The sequence below is a fragment of the Salmo salar genome, chromosome 11 (assembly GCF_965601325.2).
Source record: "Salmo salar chromosome 11, fSalSal1, whole genome shotgun sequence".
NCBI classification, from domain to species: domain Eukaryota; kingdom Metazoa; phylum Chordata; class Actinopteri; order Salmoniformes; family Salmonidae; genus Salmo; species Salmo salar.
This window is the reverse complement of record NC_138301.1, coordinates 85399931-85423783: the sequence shown is the minus strand read 5'-3', so window position 1 is coordinate 85423783 and position 23853 is coordinate 85399931. Positions and strand designations below refer to the sequence as shown.

General features: G+C 43.9%; 1 protein-coding gene across 1 annotated transcript in view; it reads left to right on the top strand.

Moving 5' to 3' along the window:
• Positions 1–23853, top strand: part of LOC106562994 (seizure 6-like protein) — a 68417-nt gene that overhangs the window by 20050 nt on the left and 24514 nt on the right. Inside the window, exons 2-3 of the mRNA XM_045689890.2 lie at positions 21763–22251; positions 22485–22624. Coding sequence (XP_045545846.1) covers positions 21763–22251; positions 22485–22624 — 629 coding nt within the window. The remainder of the gene's footprint in view (positions 1–21762; positions 22252–22484; positions 22625–23853) is intronic.

The following is a 23853-nucleotide window of genomic DNA, read 5'->3' as shown; positions in this document are numbered from 1 at the left end:
TTTCAGCTAATCTATGACATTGGGATCATTAACGTTTAAAAAAAAATCCCTTACCAAAAAAGTTTTTTCCCCCCAACAAAATCTAAATCACAATGCAGTTATCACAAAACTACCACTAACAGGTCCTGATCATCATCATAAAGGGAACATTTTTAATTCAACAAATACCTAACGCAACAATGCTATGATGTTAGTAGGAGGAGATATGCATCTTTCAAACTATGCCACGGATATGAAGCGCTCCGCACATCATCATCGTTAACAGTTGTCAAAATGGCAGAGAGTGAGACAGGGAAGCAACAGTCCTGTATGGCAATTCAATTAAATGAGAAGGTGGTGAAATGCAAACTTTTCAAGGTAGAATTGAGCTACAGTGGCAGTACAAGTGCAGTGCTTAACCATCTGAAAGGGAGGCACCGTGAGACCCAAACTGTTGCTGGCAGCAGCGCAGGCCCCCAAAAACAGATATTAGACAGGCTCTTCACACGACGGAAGTGCGATAAGTGACAGAGTGAGAAAATCACAGCGCCATTGTCAATGGTACACTCTTAGAAAAAAGGGTTCCAAAAGGGTTCTTCGACTGTCCCCATAGGAGCATACTTTTTGGTTCCAGGTAGAACCCTTTTGGGTTCCATGTAGAACCCTCTGTGGAAAAGGGACAGACGAAGAACCCTTTTAGATTCTAGATGGCACCTTTTTTCAAAGAGAATTTCGGCTTCAGTCCCCACGATGGCATATCTAGAACCAGACTACAAGATGCCATGTTGAGAAACTGTGACGGTCAGGATGGAGAAATTGTACAGTGATTGCACTGCAGGTACAAACGCAAGCTCTCAAACACCCCAAACGTGGCGTTAACAACAGATTGTTGGACATTTATGAACACGCATCACTGCAGCGAGCCATCACATTGATGAGAAATAAGATATGAAGTCCCATGTATTGAACACTGAGAACATAGAGGAGAGGCACACAGCGGGGAACCTAAAAATGGCATTAACTACCATCATTGCTGAGTGGGCGTGGGACAGCAGTAAGCTGAGCGCTGTCCGAGAGGGGAAATATCTATGTGAGAATAGAGACAGTATTGCTTCTTCGAACAAAAACATCATACCTCCAAAACCGGCAGCTTGTTGACAAAACGGGCTCCAGAAACGAACTATGACAATACTTTGCTTACAGAGCAGATGACTAGGGCGAGCCCACTGAAACAACTAAAGGTGTTACAAAGCGGTGCAGTTCAAGGGAGGTTTAGTTTCAACATTTCATTACACATTACATTTGCATTGTAACGTCATTCTGCTAGCTACTAAATTTGAAGTGTCAATGATATGAGCATATATTCAGCATGACATTCATGTGAGCATTATAATATGATTATCAACCAAAAGTTCAGTGAAATTCACTCATATATTTGGACTATTTTACGTTTGTCTGCAGCCAGCCAGTAGTCCTGGGCGGAGCATTACACGCTGGGGGTTGAAATGCACTCTGGGAATAGTAGTATGCTGTGAAAATCTATGGTGTGTACTAGAGACTATTGCAAAATAGAAGCTTCAGAAATGTCAATACAAAACCTAGGAGGCTCGTGGTTCTCACCCCATTCCATAGACATACACAGCAATTATGACAACATACAGAGGACATCCTACAACCTATCAGAGCTCTTGCAGCATGAACTGACATGTTGTCCACCCAATCAAGGGATCAGAGAATGAATCTAGTACTAAAAACATAAGCTACAGCTAGCTAACACTGCAGTGCATAACATATGTTGAGTAGTTGACTCAAAGAGAGAGAAACACAATAATTGAACACTTTTGAACAAATGTATTTATTTAAAAATGAAGGAGAAGCAAAAGAGAGAGAGAGAGCTAGTGAAGGCAGCTAGCTAGTTTAGCCTACTCAAACACCTGGCTCAAACAGAGAGGGATGCTATGTTAGCTAGCTGGCTATGGCTATGGCTATCCAACACTGGAACTCTTCCAAGTCAAGGTATGTTTTTGTTTTTATAAATTTTTGCCACCGGGTTCGGCCGGTGTAACCGCTAAACTGCTTGCTGACTGTACACTGTATGGCAAGATTGTAGCGGGTTTACAAATACATTAGTACAAGTAGTTATGTTGACTAGCTATGACGTTAGCTAATATGGTGACATTAACAATGTAGCTATAGCGGTTAGGGTTATGATATGAAGGTTTGACTAGGAAAGGATTTTTCACCTGGTCACAGACAGCTGATGTGTTGTGCTCTGAAGTCCACAAGCGAAGGGAAAAGGTGATAGGAGGAAAGTGTGTAGATGTGGGAAGGAATTCTACAACGAGCAAAATGATCATGCTGTTTGTATGTGGCTGCTATGAAAGTGAACTGTGTTTGCATGTGATCATGGGGTGTATTCATTCTGCCGATTCTGTGGCAAAAAAAATCTTTAACGGAATGAAGCTTTTTAAACATACCTGAATTTGTCCAATAGAAACTGTCGTTTGCAACTGTTGGACTAATGATTACACCCTAGATCAGCTAGATGCAGGCAAGACTGCCTGTCACCTTGATTATTCTTAATTTTTCTCTTGACCTGTGCACATACGTTGTAAAGTTGTAGCAACCTCATGATAGGTACAAGGAAAGGTTGAGTATCATGTAGTAGCCTAAACCTATCGATTGTACATTAAGCTGGGTGAATGGAATATGAATGACAGTCATCCAATATGCTGTAATAGAGATAAAGCCATGCTCATAAAAAATAAATCATTGTCCTCCCTCATCTTAAACGGCACCGACCACCACTGGACTATACAGTATATACACACTCACTTGCACACACTACACTGACACTCTCACACAACCCACACACATTCACATACACTAAATACACACACACATATCGACACAACACAAACACACATATACACACAAAGACACTTTAACACTCATATTCTGCTGCTACTCTGTTCTTTATTTTACTCTTATTATTATCTATTCGGATGCCTAGTCACTTTACCCTGCCTTCATGTACATATCTATGTCAAATACCTCGTGCCCCTGCACTTTGATCTGGTTCTGGTACTCCCTGTATATAGCTCCATTGTTGTTTATTTTACTATTTTCCTTTGTATTATTTTCCTGCATCATTGGGAAGGGCTCTTAGGCAAACATTTCACGGGAAAGTCTACACTGCGTGCACAATTATTAGGCAAATTGTATTCCTCGGGATTCATTTTATTGTTGAACAAACACAATGCTCTCAGTCAATCCAAAATGTTTTTGAACCTCAAACCTGAATGTTTAACAAAGGAAAAGTGAGTTTTGTCTTTCTCAGGGAAATATATAAGTGTGCACAATTATTAGGCAACTATTAGTGTGCACAATTATTAAGCAACTAAATTACAAAAATAATTTCTCTAAACTCACTTGTTTATTCTCAATTTTTAGAGTAAGTGTAACAGATAAGTAACACAAAAGGACAATTACATAACATTTTTGGCCTTTCAAAAATATTCAGTGACCAATATAGCCACCCTTATTTTCAATAACTGCCATGAGCCTTCCATCCATGGAGTCTGTCAGTTTCTTGATCTGTTCACAATCAATTTTTGCTGAAGCAGCAACCACAGCCTCCCAAATGCTATTCAAAAAGGTGTATTGTCTTCCATCACTGTAAATCTCACATTTGAGAAGGGCCCACAAGTTCTGAATAGGATTTAAGTCAGGTGAGGAAGGGGGCCAGGTCATTATTCAGGCATCTTTGAGGCCCTTGCTGGCTAGCCAAGCAGTGGAATACTTGGATGCATGTGAAGGAGCATTGTCCTGCATAAAGATCATGGCCTTCTAGAATGCTGAGGACCTCTTCCTGTACCACTGTTTGACGAAAGAATCTTCCAGAAACTGGCAGTAGGTTTGGGAGTTGAGTTTCAGTCCATCTTCAACCCGAAAAGGTCCAACTACCTCATCCTCAATGATAGCAACCCATACCAGTACCCCTCCTTCACCTTGCTGGCACCTGACTCAAAGTGGTGCCCTGTGTCCATTACTGATACAGCTACGGGCCCATCCATTTGGTCCATCAAGAGTCACTTTCATTTCATCTGTCCATAAAACCTTAGAAAAATCTGTCTTCAGGTATTTCTTTGCCCAATCTTGACGCTTCAACTTGTGAATCTTATTCAGTGGTGGTCTTGTTTCAGTCTTCTTGACCTTGGCCATGTCTCTGAGCACTTGACACCTTGTACTTCTGAACACTCCAGGTAGGTTGCAGTTCTGGAATACGGTGGGACTGGAGGATAATGGGTTCCTGGTAGTTTGATGTTTAATTCTTCTTAAGTCTTTTGCAGTTCATTTGCGCCTTTTCTTCCCCATGCGTTTTTTGCGCCCCAGTTGACTATTCGCAACAAAACGTTTGAATGTCTGGTGGTCACACCTCAATAGTTTAGCTATTTAAAGAGTGTTGCATCCGTCTGAAAGGCATTTTATATTTTTGGCTTTTCAGTGTCAGTTAAATTTATTTTTTGGCCCATTTTACCTGAGATAATGAGGCTGCCTAATAATTATGCACACCTTGATATATGCACACCTCCCTCATGACACAAATACATATCACCTGAAAATGATTAAATCCAATAAGCATTCAAGTTTATATGATTTGGAGTTCGAAAATGTGAATAGAAACAATGATAAGATCAGAATACTCACTTGCTTAATAATTGTGCACGCAGTGTACATCCGTTGTATTTGGCGCATTTGACAAATAAGGTTTGAATCATTCTACACCGTTGTACTACACCGGCTCTGACGCTCGTCAGATGTGGCAGGGCTTCCAAACCATTACAGACTACAAAGGGAAGCATAGCCAAGAGCTGCCCAGTGACACGAGCCTACCAGACGAGCTAAACTTCTTCTATGCTCGCTTCGTGGCAAATAACACTGAAACATGCATGAGAGCACCAGCTGTTCCGGAAGACTGTGATCACGCTCTCCGCAGCCGATGTGAGTAAGACCATTCAACAGGTCAACATTCACAAGGCCACAGGGCCAGATGAATTACCAGGATGTGTACTGCGAGCATGCAGTGACCAACTGGAAAGTGTCTTCACTGACATTTTCAACCTCTCCCTGTCAGAGTCTGTAATACCAACATGTTTTAAGCAGACCACCACAGTGCCTGTGCCCAAGAACACTAACGTAACCTGCCTAAATAACTACCGACCTGTAGCACTCACATCTGTAGCCATGAAGTGCTTTGAAGGGCTGGTCATTGCTCACATATGCACCATTATCCCAGAATCCCTAGACCCACTCCAATTTGCATACCGCCCCAACAGATCCACAGATGATGCAATCTCTATTGCACTCTACAGTGCCCTTTCTCACCTGGACAAAAGGAACACCTATGTGAGAATGCTATTTATTGACTATGGCTCAGTGTTCAACACCATAGTGCCCTCAAAGCTCATCAATAAGCTAAGGACTCTGGGACTAAACACCTCCCTCTGCAACTGGATCCTGGACTTCCTTACGGGCCGCCCCCAGGTGGTAAGGGGGCCCCTCAGGGGTGCGTGCTCAGTCCCCTCCTGTACTCCCTGTTCACTCATGACTGCACGGCCAGGCATGACTCCAACACCATCATTAAGTTTTCCGATGACACAACAGTGGTAGGCCTGACCACCGACAATGACGAGACAGCCTATAGGGAGGAGGTCAGAGACCTGGCCGTGTGGTGACAGGACAACAACCTCTCCCTCAACTTGATTAAGACAAAGGAGATGATTGTGGACTGCAGGAAAAAGTAGGACCGAGCACGCCCCCATTCTCATCAACGGGGCTGCAGTGGAGCAAGTTGAGAGCTTCAAGTTCCTTGATGTCCACATCACCAACAAACTAACATGGTCCAAGCACACCAAGACAAGAGGGCACGACAAAGAGGGCACAACAAAACCTCAGGAAATTGAAAAGATTTGGCATGGGTCCTCAGATCCTCAAAAGGTTCTACAGCTGCACCATCGAGAGCATCCTGGCTGGTTGCATCACTGCCTGGTATGGCAACTGCTCGGCCTCCGACCGTAAGGCACTACAGAGGGTAGTGCGAACGGCCCAGTTCATCACCGGGGCCAAGCTCCTGCCATCCAGGACCTCTATAACATGCGGTGTCAGAGGAAGGCCCTAAAAATGGTCAAAGACTCCAGCCACCCCAGTCATAGACTGTCCTCTCTGCTACTGCACGGCAAGCGGTACCGGAGCACCAAGTCTCGGTCCAAGAGGCTTCTAAACAGCTTCTACCCCCCAAGCCATAAGACTCCTGAACATCTAATCAAATGGCTACCCAGACTATTTGCATTGCCCGCCCCTCTTTTACAATGCTGCTACTCTCTGCTGTTATCATCTATGCGTAGTCACTTTAATAACTCTACCTACATGTACATATTACCTCAACTAACCGGTGCCCCACACATTGACTTTGTATCGGTAGCCCCCCTGTATATAGTCTCTCTATTGTTATTTTACTGCTGCTCATTAATTACTTGTTACTTTTATTTCTTATTCTTATCCATCTTTTTTAGAACTGCATTGTTGGTTAGGGGCTCGTAAGTAAGCATGTCATGGTAACTCAGATTTACCACAGATAGCTCTCAGTGCAACAAGTCACATTTTGGTAGACTGGTCTGAATGTGAATAGGTTTTGTGCTTCTGTTTTCTGAATGTAATTTTTATGTAAAACTCAAACCAGTTTTTCTTTTCTTTTTTGTTTTACTACAATGTAAAAACAATTTAAACTGTAAAAACAATTTAAACTGAGCCATGTTGGTTTAAAAAGCTGACTAATAAAATTTGATTTGATTTTGATTGATTTGATTTTGATTGATTTTGATTTTGTCTGGTAGAGATGGAACTGCATTGCCCCATAGCTATCATATGCAGTACCATTTCTGCCTTTATGAATTCACATATAATTGTATTATTTTTTCTTAAACCATGTACACAAGGCCAAAATGATCCTGCTTATGACAGCTAGGGGGCAATGCAGTTCCATCTACCGCAGTCATGGCTACCATGGCAGTTTAAACGTTACCAATTTTTTTAACGTTTGACCTAGTTGGGACTTTCAGAAATTAGAACACGGGATTGATCTGTGCCTGTGGAGAGTAGGGGAGAGTGGAGAGGGGGAGCGAGAGAGAGAGACGGATATCATATAATACCATTGACATTAAAACCAGTAGATAGCGATAGCGGTGACATATTCCTTTGGAAAACTCTCTATGGCACATGAAGCTGGAAATATTTGAATTTGAAGCGAGCCATATTACTGAATGGGGCTGAATGCAAATGATCATGGTCCATGTAGTTGTTTTCATCCTGCCTGAGAGAGTCAACCTGGTTTAATGTCTATGAACCTGTTGCTAGCCTACTGTTAAACCTTTACAGCAGAAGGTTAATTTGAAAGCTTCGCGTTACCTAAAACCTAGCCAGGTCAACATTGGAAAACAAAACGGACGGCAATTCTTAACTACGATAATCAGGATTACGACTGATTTAAGATTAGACTCTTTCGAGTGGCGATTAGTACAGTTAAATACAGAACATTCCGGCATGGTGACTCTCTTAGTAAAATCAAATTTGTGGGGGCATGGACTAGACAAGGTGTCGAAAGCGTTCCACAGGGATGCTGGCCCATGTTGACTCCAGTGCTTCCGACAGTTGTGTCAAGTTGGCTGGACCATTCTTGATACACATGGGAATCTGTTGAGCGTGAAAAACCCAACAGCGTTGCAGTTGTTGACAGACTCAAACCAGTGAGTCTACTACCATACCCCGTTCCAAGGCACTTATATCTTTTGTCTTGCCCATTCACCCTCTGAATGGTACACATACACAATCCATGTCTCAAATTTGTCAAGGCTTAACAATTCTTCTTTAACTTTTCTCCCCCCCTCCCATCTACACTGATTGAAGTGGATTTAACTCTCGTGTAGTTTTAACATTCTGTGTACGCCCCTTGTCCTAAGGGTAAAAAAAATGACCCACCTTCACTAAACCCCTAAAATAAAGCAGCTTAATTGAATTTGAAACAACCTGTCATTCATTTTTACATTTTACATTTTAGTAATTTAGCAGACGCTCTTATCCAGAGCGACTTACAGTAGTGAATGCATACATTTCATTAAAAACAAAATGTTTTCGTACTGGTCCCCCATGGGAATCAAACCCACAACCCTGGCGTTGCAAACACCCAAACTTTGTGAATATCTGGGTTTTCCCTCTTCACAATCCAGAAAGACTGCATTTAATCAGTGGACACCACTCGTTTTTATTACAACACACCTGTCGTAATTGTTTTTTTTTACTAAAGTAGAGGTGTATTATTATTATTATTATTATTGCTAAAGGTACTGCATAAGTGTTAACATGATTTTTTTTAGCAAGAGATAGCACTTGTATAACCTAAGAAAGTAGAAGAAAAGTGCAGAAAGTAGTTTTGAATGCATTTTATTGAAGGGAAACAATAACAGTCTTGAACTTTTTGGGCAACATAGTGATGTATTCTTTTATACTGTACAATGAGGAATTCAAATACAAAATACTAGTCTTCTCCCATTTTTTAACCATTGCCCCCACCCACAAGGTGTATAAACAACAACAATAAATAACAATAAAATAAGATAATAGATACAAAACAAAAACGTGAAGAACATAAACCAATCAACTCTAATTAGTACATTTAGGACAGTATGCAAGTGTGTGTGCATGGAGTTTACAGATGTATTTCTCAAATGTGCAGCACATAGAATTTGTTTTACAGTCCTTCTTTGGGGGAAATAATTGGCATCTCCTCCTCTTGCCTGCCCCAGCTGCAGCCTCAGGTGGATCAGGACAAGATTCAGCTCACTGAAAAGCTTTCACAAGCGCAGCAGAGGCTGCTGTGCGGGGGAGGCGCTCCCTTCTTTGAATTTGTGGTGTTAAATCAAAATCAAATCAAATCAAGTTTATTTATATAGCCCTTTCGTACATCAGCTGATATCTCAAAGTGCTGTACAGAAACCCAGCCTAAAACCCCAAACAGCAAGCAATGCATGTGAAAGAAGCACAGTGGCTAGGAAAAACTCCCTAGAAAAAACTCCCTAGAAAGGCCAAAAACCTAGGAAGAAACCTAGAGAGGAACCAGACTATGAGGGGTGGCCAGTCCTCTTCTGGCTGTGCAGGGTGGATATTATAACAGAACATGGTCAAGATGTTAAAATGTTCATAAATGACCAGCATGGTCAAATAATAATAATCATAGTAGTTGTCGAGGGTGCAACAAGCACGTCCGGTGAACAGGTCAGGGTTCCATAGCCGCAGGCAGAACAGTTGAAACTGGAGCAGCAGCACGGCCAGGTGGACTGGGGACAGCAAGGAGTCATCATGCCAGGTAGTCCTGAGGCATGGTCCTAGGGCTCAGGTCCTCCGAGAGAAAGACAGAAAGAGAGAAAGAGAGAATTAGAGAGAGTGTTACAAGTGCCTTTCCCAGCTGCTCCAGGAACACCCTCCTCTTGTTCCGCTTATCAAGCATCCAGGTAGGGTTGATCTTGTTCCATATCACGAAGGCATTGTATGAGGACACATCAATGATATTATGGAAGATGACCAGGGGCCAGCGGGCAATCATCCTCCTGCAGCTGTAAGTTCCAATCACATTGTCCAGGTTGTCCACGCCTCCTTTGTTGTGGATGTAGTCCAGGATGATGGCTGGCTTCCTGTCCTCATGATCACTGATCTCATCCGTTTTGTGCAGTGTGCTCAGGAGGACCACATTCTTGTTCTTCTTTGGGAGGTAAGAAACTAGAGTAGTGGTGGGGGTGAAGGCAAACTTTGATGAGAAGTTTCCCCGTTGTTGCGAGGAGTGCAGGGTGGAGCTCAAGCTTGTTCTTTCTAACTGTGCTAACCATGGTGATCTTCCTCTTCAGGAGCTTCTGGCTGAGTTCATAAGAGGTGAAGAAATTGTCACAAATGACATTGTGCCCCCTCAGTCCATCTGTCACATCAAGCACAACCCGCATCCCCTGGTTCTTCTCCGGGCCTCCAATGGTCAGCTTCCCTGTGTAGACTTGCATCTTCCAAGCGTAGCTAGATTGTGCGTCACAGGCCACTCATATCTTGATGCCATACTTTGCTGGGCATATACTGCCGGAAAGGACAGCAACTTTTTGACAAAATAGATTACTATCAGTAATTAGTATCAGTGTCACAGAAAACAATCACATAAATCAATGATATTACAGCAACACATAATAAAATGAACAGTGAGAATCACTTACATTACAGATATGAAAATAAAAATGTACCTCTGAATGGAACCAGTTGCTCATCCACTGTTACTTCTGGCACAGGGTTCACCCAGACTTCTCTTATGGCTGCCAGTTTGTATCTCACACACCTTACACGTCTTGCCTCACAGTTATCAAATCGTAGCATTCTTTAGAAAGTGTGAAAGACTTTCAGTGGCATCGTGGCACAGAAAATCGCCCTTCCATTCTCATCATCCCAGAGACTACATGTAGCCTCGCCTCGGGACCTATACACACCCTCTAAGATTAGCAGCCCTATGTAGGCACGCAGGTCAATCTCATCCATCCTTATTTACGGAAACCCGCCAAATTTGTCATCTCCAGTGTGATTTTTTTCGATGGCTGGTGTGATGAACATATAGAATGTTGAGGCAATGTCCTGGGCATGGGCAACTGCATGTCTTGTGGGCCCTGGGGTCATCCTTATGACATGTTGTGCTGCCATCCTGCCCTGGTTGTCATATGGTGACAAGGACTTTGTTATTTTGCTGTTCTTTGACAAAAATGTCTCTCTTAAAGCTTGGGGGATTTCTTCTTCATCTGAAGATGATGCATCGTGCTCTGGGTTGTATTCTTACCCACATTCTTCTTCAGATACCTGCTCCTCTTTTAAATCATTGTTCTCTTGTTCCTCCTGGACATCTGAAAAAATCCGATCTATGACCTGTTGGGCACTGAAACGTGCACTCATGGCTTCAGCAAAGAGAGAACTGGAGGGACTGTCATCTGCAGCACCTGTATAGCCTCTGACTGCATTCCCCATTAGTAAACAATGCTTTCAAGAATTTTTTTATTTTTTCTGAAATGTTGTTGATTTTGTCTGAAATTGTTTTGATTTTGTCTGTGAACTTGAGTCATGTGGAGGGGAGATGCTGCACATGCCCAAGAAGGTTTTAGTTTTGTCTGAGTTCAATCAGTAGCACACATAATCTCAATTTCTCATTGTGTGTGTGTGTGTGTGTGTGTGTGTGTGTGTGTGTGTGTGTGTGTGTGTGTGTGTGTGTGTGTGTGTGTGTGTGTGTGTGTGTGTGTGTGTGTGTGTGTGTGTGTGTGTGTGTGTGTGTGTAAATTATTTTATAACTGCCGGGTCAAAAATGACCCTAAGACAATCTTTGTACCCTGGTGGTGTACAGCTTTCATGGAAATATGAACAAAGGCGATGTTTCACTTTTTCTAATGTTGGGGTCACTCTAGGAACAGTAATCAAATTTCAAGTTGAAAAAATATCATTTAGGGGTTTTTCTCTGCTGTTAAACATAGTGGTGGGTCATTTTAGACCCTTAAGAACACACAAGAGCCGGTGACATAATAAGGGATCATAGCTTTCACCTGGATTCGGCTGGTCTATGTCATGGAAGGAGCAGGTGTTCCTATTGTTTTATACACTCAGTCTAAGTCCAATATCTAAATAAAATGCTTAGGCGGTCCGCAGAAGCATTTTAATGGAAGAAAAATCTCTGGTACAGTCCTGCTGTAAGATTCATCACACACACACACACACACACACACACACACACACACACACACACACACACACACACACACACACACACACACACACACACACACACACACACACACACACCTCTGTAGGATCGATAGATCACACACACAAAGACTCTTCTCTGCAACCTGAGGTCCCAGATGGATAGAACTGATGGGACGATGACTGACTGACGTTGATGACATCACCTATTCAGTTGACCCAGACCCCATATTGACGACATGACCCAGGAGGATAACTGATATTTCTGTGATATGACCAGAGATGATTTGGATGGTGTCTTCGTTCTTGGTAGCAGAATGAGATACGGCTAGGTAGTTGGAACGTGGGAGTGAGAGAGTGGAGGAGAAAAAGATGAACTGACGAGGCATGTATGGCTGCAGTGTGATACAGTGAGGGAAAAAAGTATTTGATCCCCTGCTGATTTTGCTGCTATAATTTTAATGGTAGGTTTATTTGAACAGCGAGAGACAGAATAACAACAAAGAAATCCTGAAAAACGCATGTCAAAAATGTTATATATTGATTTGCATTTTAATGAGGGAAATAAGTATTTGACCCCTCTGCAAAACATGACTTAGTACTTGGTGGCAAAACCCTTGTTGGCAATCACAGAGGTCAGACGTTTCTTGTAGTTGGCCACCAGGTTTGCACACATCTCAGGAGGGATTTTGTCCCACTCCTCTTTGCAGATCTTCTCCAAGTCATCAAGGTGTCGAGGCTGACGTTTGGCAACTCGAACCTTCAGCTCCTTCCACAGATTTTCTATGGGATTAAGGTCTGGAGACTGGCTAGGCCACTCCAGGGCCTTAATGTGCTTCTTCTTGAGCCACTCCTTTGTTGCCTTGGCCGTGTGTTTTGGGTCATTGTCATGCTGGAATACCTATCCACGACCCATTTTCAATGCCCTGGCTGAGGGAAAGAGGTTCTCACCCAAGATTTGACGGTACATGGCCCTGTCCATCATCCCTTTGATGCAGTGAAGTTGTCCTGTCCCCTTAGCAGAAAAACACCCCCAAAGCATAATGTTTCCACCTCCATGTTTGATGGTGGGGATGGTGTTCTTGGGGTCATAGGCAGCATTCCTCCTCCTCCAAACACGGCGAGTTGAGTTGATGCCAAACTTCAGACGGGCATGTGTATGTGCTTTCTTGAGCAGGGGGACCTTGCGGGCGCTGCAGGATTTCAGTCCTTCACGGCGTAGTGTGTTACCAATTGTTTTCTTGGTGACTATGGTCCCAGCTGCCTTGAGATCATTGACAAGATCCTCCCGTGTAGTTCTGGGCTGATTCCTCACCGTTCTCATGATCATTGCAACTCCACGAGGTGAGATCTTGCATGGAGCCCCAGGCCGAGGGAGATTGACAGTTCTTTTGTGTTTCTTCCATTTGCGAATAATCGCACCAACTGTTGTCACCTTCTCACCAAGCTGCTTGGCAATGGTCTTGTAGCCCATTCCAGCCTTGTTTAGGTCTACAATCTTGTCCCTGACATCCTTTGAGAGCTCTTTGGTCTTGGCCATGGTGGAGAGTTTGGAATCTGATTGATTGATTGCTTCTGTGGACAGGTGTCTTTTATACAGGTAACAAACTGAGATTAGGAGCAATCCCTTTAAGAGTGTGCTCCTAATCTCAGCTCGTTACCTGTATAAAAGACACCTGGGAGCCAGAAATCTTTCTGATTGAGAGGGGGTCAAATACTTATTTCCCTCATTAAAGTGAAAATCAATATATAACATTTTTGACATGCGTTTTTCTGGATTTTATTGTTGTTATTCTGTCTCTCACTGTTCAAATAAACCTACCATTAAAATTATAGACTGATCATTTCTTTGTCAGTGGGCAAACGTACAAAATCAGCAGGGGATCAAATACTTTTTTCCCTCACTGTAGTAGAATAGAAAGAAGAGGAGGAGGGAAGCAGAGAAGTGGAGAAGGTGGTCATCATGAAACCTACAGTACAACCATAGATAGAGAGAGGATAGCAAGTGAGAGAGCGGAGGAGTGAATAACGAGCTATACATGGCCGTGTTGCTATTGAAAGAAACGGTTAGGATTCACTGAAGCCTGCTCTTTGGCTCCACTATAGCCTAGTTAGGGTCCTATATGCGTGTGTTTAAATGTGCGCACGCGAGAGAGATGTTCAGAAGTCACTGAAACTCTACTCACACTCCTGACTCCCTCCAGTTACCAGTAGCATCAAGGAATGAGATTGAGGGAGAGAGAATAAAGGAAAGGAGGATATTGAGAGATGAATGGTGGGAGAAGGAGGGCGCGAGAGAGATGGGGGAAGTGTGGGAGGAGGAGACGAGAGAGGGGGGTGGGGGGGGACAGTAGCAAAGGGGCATTGGCAGAAGTAACAGACAGCTTCTCTCTAGGGACAGAAAGCCCTGTTCTGTTTTCACTGATCTTAACGCACACACTTGTGCACAGTGAGCACACAAACATACACACGCGTGCGTGCGCGTGCGTGTGTGTGTGTGATAGAACATGTATCACAGGTACATGGACTTCTTCCAGCCTAAAGTTGAGCAGGAAAACATGAATAAAATAACAGATAGATATTTCTCTTCACTGGCCACATTAATTGTGAATGGAGAGATCGAATGGAGGGGAGGAAGAATGCCTTTTAGCAAGTACCTGAGGGTTTCCATGGGGATTGGACGTCAACATGGAGAATGTTCAAGAACCTTCCCATCAGATTGGGGAGCTAACACAAGTCTTCAGGTCTCAGGCGAGGTGACTCGTCTTGTGAGCGTGGTTTACCGAATCTTCTTTGTTAGACATGATTGAGTTGGGAGGCAGTTTGAAACAGTAGGCCAACACACATTACGTTGAAAGGTCTTATTAATCATCGCTAATAGTGCTTATTAATAACTTATGTGTTGCCCTTGAGATACATAGTTACACAACATTCTTTGTATAGAGAAGATCTGGGGGCAGAGAGAGAGGGAGGATGGGATGAAAGGAGAGGAGAGGTATGGACAGAGTACAGAGGAGGTATATAAATAGAGTGATAGAGGAGGGTGTGTGTGAGAGAGGAGAGAGAGCCCACAGATGATGCCATCTGTTCATAAGAGTTGGTCATGCCTGGGTGGAATAGCACCTGCTTCTAACACCACATACGACCCAGATGGGACTCTGTGCCTGGAACCCTGAACAATGGCATGAGGACGGTGTGAGTCAAGAACCAAAGGCTTTAGAAGCCAGGGCTTTCGAACTTAGTGTGTGTTTGTTTAGTAGTTGAGTGCAATGTTCCCTCTATGCTGCAACTCCCCGGGACTGCTGCCCAGAATAAATATCAGCCCGTGCAGAGAAGCATGAGATTGAACTTCCCTTAACTTTCTAGAGTTTTCCCTGTTAATTAACACTATCAACGTCTCCCTTTACTGTGGAAATTGTTATTGGATCAACGCAATATTAGCCACTTTCAATGCAACATACCGAAACAAAACGAACTATGCAAGACTTAGTATGCAAACTATGCAAGACTTTTGGGCTCCCGAGTGGTGCACCGGTCTAAGTCGCTGCATCTCATTGCAAGAGGCGTCACTTCAGTCCCTGGTTCGAATCCAGGCTGAATCACATCCGGCTGTGATTGGGAGTCTCATAGGGCGGCGCACAATTGGCCCAGTGTCTTCCGTGTATGGCCATCAGTGTAAATAAGAATTTGTTCTTAACTGACTTGCCTAGTTAAATAAAGGTTAAATAAACTATTTAAATAAATAAAATGCAAAACTAACTATGCAAGAGATTTTCTTGTAGGCAGAGCGCATCGTAGTATGATTCTGTTGCATTGATAGGCACGACTCAGACCAGTGCGCCATAACCAATCAGAGCTGCAGTAGGCCTATATGCAAATCGACCATTGCCATATATGGATTTGTGCCGTTCTCTTTGAACTGGACTGTTTTACAATATGAGCTGTCACGATTATTATGCGCTTGTTTTGAGATCAAAGTGAGAGCTGTAGCCACATTTGCTTACATTCTTTGCTAGTTAGTGAGTTATTATCCCAGTTATAGGTAATTTGTAGTCAGCAATGTGGGAGGGATTGCTTACAAGATCACCAAACGTGTACATTTCTAGCCAGTAGTGGAAAAAGTACCCAATAGTCATACTTGAGTAAAAATAAAGATACCTTCATAGAAAATGACTCGAGTAAAAGTGAGTCACCCAGTAACATACTACTTGAGTAAAAGGTATTTGGTTTTAAATATACTTAAGTATCAAAAGTACATGTAATTGCTAAAATATACTTAAGTATCAAAAGTAAAAGCATAAATTATTTCATATTTCTTATATTAAGCAAACCAGATGGCACAATTTCCATGTTGTTTCAATTTACAGATAGCCAGGGGCACACTCCAACACTCAGTCATACTTTACAGATGAATCATTTGTGTTTAGTGAGTCCACCAGATCAGAGGCAGTAGGGATGACCAGGGACCATTTTCCTGTCCTGTATTCAAAATGTAACTAGTATTTTTGGGTGTCAGGGAAAATGTATGGAGTAAAAGTTATCCAAAATATAAATAGTAAAATAAAGTACAGATACCCCCAAAAATGACTTAGGTAAAAATAGTTTAAAGTACTTCTTAAGTACTTTACCCCACTGTTTCTAGACATCTTTGAAAAGCAAGTCAGATAAAGAGATTTTTTTTATGTCTTAAAGGGAAAGTGTTGTATTTAGAGACAGGCTTGAATAAGCTAAGTAGCCAATAGGCAGAGGGTAGCATAATTTGTCTGATTCTCTGTAATAATGGTATGGGAGTAATAATACATTTTATTTTGGAAAGTGGTTTCTTGCATAAAACAACACAGAAAAATATTCTGTCACCTCCTTATCTCAAGGACAAGTGGATAAACAGATTAATATCAAGCCCTGCATGTTTTTTTTCAAAAGTATCATGGAATGTAAACCACACATTGGTTACTACTATAGGGTGAATGATAAAACCGCAATTTCCATGTTATAATGTTATGGGATGCATTTTCTCCATTGTTTTTGATGGTAGGCCACTCTGGTAGGCCTACATTATGATCAAATAGCTACAGTAGCCTACTTAAAACAGGTACAGTCTCGGTGTTCACAGTAAACGCGCTCTGGAAGTTTCACAGAATTTTCACAACGTTCAAATTTGCGCTCAGCAGACCTGAAATGTGCTCAGTGCCCCCAAATAATTTGAGGGAACATTGGTTGTGTGTGTGTGTGTGCGTGCGTGTGCGTGCGTGTGCGTGTGTGTCTGTGTGTGTGTGCGTGTGCGTGTGTGTGTGTGTGTGTGTGCGTGCGCGTGCGTGCGTTCGTGCGGGGAGTTTGCTTCATCTGATGATCTGCTCTGAGGTTATTGCTGATTGGTCGAGTCGATGACTGCTCTACTTTAAATCAGTCCACCAGCCAACCCACAGCCAGACTCAAACATCCAATTACAGATAGCATCGACGTGTGTGTGTGTGTGTGTGTGTGTGTGTGTGTGTGTGTGTGTGTGTGTGTGTGTGTGTGTGTGTGTGTGTGTGTGTGTGTGTGTGTGTGTGTGTGTGTGTGTGTGTGTGTGTGTATGTAGCTGACGGTTATGAGAGTATGTTTTGGTGTTGTGTTGTCGTCGTAGCTAAGGAATGCTTTCATAGGTACGGTGGGTCCCAGGTTGCCAGTTTGGGGTCTGCAGATGTGTTCAGCTGTAGCCAGTCAGATCTCACAACAGCATCAATAAAAACAGACTAACAGATAGTATAATCAGCTGTCTACCTCTTCTCTACCCACACCGCCTCCTGTGTGTTCCTTTTGAGTTTTCGTAACCTTGGATGTCTTCATTGCGTTCCCACACATCATATAGACAGCTCTCTCTCTCTCCCTCCTTTTATCTCTCTCTCTCTCTCTCTCTCTCTCTCTCTCTCTCCCTCCTTTTATCTCCCCCTCTCTTCCTCTCTCTCTCTCTCTCTCTCCCTCCTTTTATCTCCCTCTCTCTCTCTCTCTCTCTCTCTCTCTCTCTCTCTCTCTCTCTCTCTCTCTCTCCTCTCTCTCTCTCTCTCTCTCTCTCTCTCACACACACACACACAATTGCCCTTCCTCACTTCTTCTCTTCTTCATTGAGATGTTTGGCATTGTTAATGTTTCGGCACATAGTCACAAACACACACACACACGTGCGCGCGCGCACACACACACACACACACACAGCGATGTGTTGAACACTGTGTCAGGAACATGATAATGTGTTACTCAGCTCCACAAGGGTGTGAACTTGATATCTTGTGAGTGTGCGTGGGTGGGTGAATGTGTGTGTGTGTGTGTGTGTGTGAGAGAGAGAGAGAGAGAGAGAGTTAGTGAATGAGTGGTAGCGAGTCTGTGTGTTTCTAGGTTGCGTTTTTTTAACGCGTTTTAAAGGCAGCATTAGATCTTGTATTTAATTCTCCACAAACCAAATCTCTGAGGTACCGAATACTGACATCAGGATGTAAGAGAGGGAGGTGTTTCCATTCATCCCTGATCATCTCATCCATTGTTGTGTTTTTTTGGGGGGCTTTTCAGAGCATGCAGAATATAACGCCTTGGTAATACCAAAACATCCCTACTGTGAGGGAGTGAGTCATCACCGCCACAAAGACATTGGTTTAATAGTGTTTGTACCGCATTTTCATCATTCTTTTGTTGTTGTATAAAGAAAATTGGGTCTGTAAAATCCTCGTTATTGTCCTTGGTCATTCTATGAATACAGCACTACTTTTTCAACAGGAACCACCGTGTTCCTGTGAGGAGGGTTTGGAGTTAGATGGTAGTGGTTCGGTCTGATCCACTTCTAGTCCTAAATACATGGGGCACTAGTGTTGGATTGAGAGACACAGTCAATGTACACAGTGTGCACTGTAGTCACACGTTTACAATATAGATCTGTGAATGGATTCGCAATATAAAGAGCTCAGCCAAGAAAATGAAATGTACTGTACCAAAGCCCTTTTAGTGTTTAACCCAATGAGGAAGAAAAAAGTATATTTGTATCAGATCAGGCACAGCTGTTGTCGTGTATCATCCACATCTCCTCGTGAGTAGGATGCAAGTTGGTGGCTGATGAAGGTTCGATGGGTGGAGTTGACACTCTCTGCAGACGTTGAGTTGGTGGCTGATGAAGGTTCGATGGGTGGAGTTGACACTCTCTGCAGACGTTGAGTTGGTGGCTGATGAAGGTTCGATGGGTGGAGTTGACACTCTCTGCAGACGTTGAGTTGGTGGCTGATGAAGGTTCGATGGGTGGAGTTGACACTCTCTGCAGACGTTGAGTTGGTGGCTGATGAAGGTTCGATGGGTGGAGTTGACACTCTCTGCAGACGTTGAGTTGGTGGCTGATGAAGGTTCGATGGTGGAGTTGACACTCTCTGCAACGTTGAGTTGGTGGCTGATGAAGGTTCGATGGGTGGAGTTGACACTCTCTGCAGACGTTGAGTTGGTGGCTGATGAAGGTTCGATGGGTGGAGTTGACACTCTCTGCAGACGTTGAGTTGGTGGCTGATGAAGGTTCGATGGGTGGAGTTGACACTCTCTGCAGACGTTGAGTTGGTGGCTGATGAAGGTTCGATGGGTGGAGTTGACACTCTCTGCAGACGTTGAGTTGGTGGCTGATGAAGGTTCGATGGGTGGAGTTGACACTCTCTGCAGACGTTGAGTTGGTGGCTGATGAAGGTTCGATGGGTGGAGTTGACACTCTCTGCAGACGCAACCGACACTATCAAAGTCCAAAGCTGTTTTCCTTATGTCACTGTGAGGATATGGGATTGTAGAAAGCAGCCTGTTCTGAGAGCAGGTGGTAAGTGGTCCAGTGTTTTGAAGGGGTTGGAGTGGAGGGGTTGCTGTTGTTTAGGCAGCAACACAGTGTTACACTGGCCATGAAGGGCCTGACTGTGTGTGTGTGGCAAGTGTATGCGTTGGTGTGCGTGTGTGTGTGTGTGCCTGCGGGCTTGTGTCCACTGTTCTGTCCTTTTTTAGTGCTGGGCACTTGGAGATGTTATTTTAGCATGCGTGGGAGCAGTGTGCCTGTCTCTGCTTTTTTTAAATGTTCTTCTCACTCTCCCTTTTTCATTCTCCCCCCTCCCTCTCTCCCTCTCCCTCTCTCTCTCCCTTCTCTCTCTCTCTCTCTCGCTTTCTCTCCCTCTCCTTTCTCTTCCTCTCTCTCTCTCCCTCTCTCTCTCCCTTCTCTCTCTCTCTCCCTCCCCCTTCTCTCTCTCTCTCTCTCTCTCTCTCTCTCTCTCTCTCTCGCTTTCTCTCCCTCTCCTTTCTCTCCCTCTCCTTTCTCTCCCTTTCTCTCTCTCTCCCTCTCTCTCTCTCCCTCCCTTCTCTCTCTCTCTCTCCCTCCCCCTTCTCTCTCTCTCTCTCTCTCTCCCTCCCCCTTCTCTCTCTATCTCTCTCCCTCTCCCTTTTCTCTCTCTCTCTCTCTCTCTCTCCTCTCCCTTCTCTCTCTCTCCCCTCTCCCTTCTCGCTCTCTCTCCCCCTCTCCCTTCTCGCTCTCTCTCTCTCTCTCCTTTCTCTCTCTCTCTCTCTCTCCCTCCCCCTTCTCTCTCTCTCTCTCTCTCTGTCTCCGCCATGCCTGACTGCCTACCCTGTCTCTCCTCGCCCAAAGAGTCTGTGGTCTGCCCGTGTGAATGTGTGTGTGCATGCAGGTGGTGTGTATGCATGTGGTGTGTGCGCGTGTGCGCGTGTGTGCATTCTGCCTGTTTGTGTGTGCAATAAAGAGCAGGTTATTGGGCTGGGCTGCTCGTCCTGGTGCCAGATCGCCCCAGTAGTCCTGCTAACAGTGGAACAGGCAATATAACAGACGGTAGAACAAACAGTGGAACATACAGCAGAACAGACAGCAGAACAGACAGTAGAACAGACAGCAGAACAGACAGCAGAACAGACAGCAGAACAGACAGCAGAACAGACAGTAGAACAGACAGCAGAACAGACAGTAGAACAGACAGCAGAACAGACAGTAGAACAGACAGCAGAACAGACAGCAGAACAGACAGTAGAACAGACAGCAGAACAGACAGTAGAACAGACAGCAGAACAGACAGCAGAACAGACAGCAGAACAGACAGTAGAACAGACAGCAGAACAGACAGCGGAACAGACAGTGGAACAGACAGCAGAACAGACAGTAGAACAAACAGTGGAACATACAGTAGAACAGACAGTGGAACATACAGCAGAACAGACAGTGGAACATACAGCAGAACAGACAGTAGAACAGACAGTAGAACAGACAGCAGAACAGACAGTGGAACAGACAGTGGAACAAACAGTGGAACAGACAGTAGAACAGAGAGTGGAATAGACAGTGGAACAAACAGTGGAACAAACAGTGGAACAAACAGCAGAACAGACAGTGGAACAGACAGCAGAACAGACAGTGGAACAAACAGTGGAACAAACAGTAGAACAGAGAGTGGAACAGACAGTGGAACAGACAGTGGAACACACAGTAGAACAGAAAGCGGAACACAGTGAAACTGGACAGTTTCCTGCTCCAGAGAGGCCCTAACACAGCCACACTCTCCAGACATAGTCACTAGACACGCAGGAAAGAAAGGTTTTCAGGAGCTTCCCTTTGAGTTCCTCAGTCCTGCTGGTTTTTGCTTATCTGTGTAATGTTATACCAGGCTAAAACAGGTCCTAACACAGCCACACCACATTCAATAGACACACAGAGAAGAAAGGCTTTCTGGGAGCTCGGAGCTGTCTCTCTCTTTGCTCCAGCTTAAGCATGCACAGCAGGTCCTCCAGTTCCTCAGTCCCACTGGTTTGCATTTCTCCCTGGAAACAGGACCGGCTGCAGGAGAGCCCTAACATAGAATGAGTATAAAAATACAATTATTCTCAGTGCTAAAAGCAGCACTAGTGTAAAGACTATATGTCACCTGTAGTCTCGCTCTCTTTTACACTTTCTTTTTCTCTCTTTGTTTTCTCTAGGTGAAGTTGACTCCACACCTCCACCCTCCTCCCCCTCTCAAGCCGTAGGGGACAAAGACACAGACTCATCCCGAGGGAGAAGTTCCGTGGTTGGGCTAGTGCCCGGGGCCGGGATGGGTGCCCCTGGTGATCTGCTCGAGTCATTCCTGGCCCAGAAGGATCGTCTCCTCTACCAGACAGGGGGGGTGGTCCTGCCCTCTGCTCAGCCCCAGGACCTGCTGCCTCTCCTGGGCAGAGGACTGAGCGTGAGGGGCCTGTCTGGAGGTCTCTCTCTGGATCAGCAGGGTCTGTTGAAGAGGATAGGATCCCTAATCTCACAGCCCCACGACAGTGGACCCCTCCTCCCGTCACAGCGCTCCCAATCCGACAACAACCCCATCCCCTCCTCCCAGCCCGGGACACACACATCCACACACACACCGCTGGGACAGCGAGATGAGGTCACTGCTATCGTCATGGCGACCATGGCTGCAGACACACCTTCACCAGGTATATGTTGGAGAATGTTCTCAATGTTAGAGAACACCTCGTCCTTTTTACAGAAAGCAGTTGTTTACCTTTCTCTGACTGAAGACATAGATGTGCTTATCTCACCAGCATCCTGGATTACGCTGTGAAAATAAATTGCTTTTCCAATATTTTTCCAGTATTGTTTGTCATCTCCTCTCCTCTCCTCTCATTCCCTCCTCCTCTCCTCCCCCTCTCCTAAACTATCTCTCCAGCTGTGTCTGGCTGTATGGTGAATTTCTCTGACCCAGAGGGATACATAGACTCTTCTGACGACCCCCCACTACCAGATGGAACATTTCTACACTGTACATACACTATCACTGTGTACACAGGCTATGGAGTCGAGCTACAGGTAAACAAACACCCACATTGACACACACAGGGTTCATATAGTCGTGAGAAAAAAAACTGGTCGTGTTTTCCAGGCGTGGAAAAATCATGGAAATTAATTTCATAATGTCTGTTAATGTCATTTATTTAGGCACAGTTTTTAAATATTTTATCAATCAAATAAAAATCAACATGTCAGCCAGGATCGGAATGAGACTAGCGCGTTCTGTGTTTGCGCGCATCACCAGCATGTGTACGAGATGAGTGGGCCTTTGCTCAAGGAGAGATTAGACAGTTGGACATTGTATCAGCAGGTAAGCCTATAAAATATGATAGAGAACAGACTAATAACTAAGTAGACAATTCAAAACATACACTGTATATTGTATCCTCGAATTAACTGTTCAGCGATTATTAGCATGTATAAAAATAAAAAAACGTTCTACCGACGCTCGCGAATAAGGTCATACAAAGTTGATTTGCTTTTTGAATGATTCACTTAAATGATTCTTTTTGACGAAATGAACGATTCACTTTGCCATTGTATCAGTCGGGATTTGGTTAAATCGTGGTGAATCGAACCATGTGAATCAAAATAATCATTTGAGAATGAGTCATTTTAGGAGAAAACGTTAGATGTAGCGTTTTGGATTCTGTGCCTTCAAAACTCGTTTTGTGCATACTTCCAGTTGATTTGGCCATCTATTGTATCATTGCATCTCAATAGCCTGCAAAGTAAACACTACTATATTGAAGCATTCATTCTATCGATTTATGACATTATTCTGGTGAGCAACTATTTATTTAGTCTTCTAGGGCAACATACAATGACAGCAGAAAAGCTTAATGTATCTAATTCTAGACAAGTTGACTAACAAATTGCCTAAAAAAATCTGGTAAATTATACACAGAAATATAGCCTATCTAAATCAGGCAAAAAAATGATCCTGCACCCTGTCAAAAAATAATTCTGCTGTCTCGGACTGTAGACTGCAGCCTCAGATTTTCACATTATCACATATCATTGGGTGCACGTGTTTGTGAGTGTGAATGTATGCAGGGTTCATACACATTGTGACAGATGGAAATTCATGACTTCTCCGTGACTTTAAACCACATTTCCATGATCAACAATTGGCGGTGTCTCTATGTATGTATCAAAAAGTACGCGTGTTGTGGTATCGACACTGGGAGACTGCGCTTTGATCCCATGTACCATCTCCCGTCATTGTGTAAAGCACCCCCCCCCCC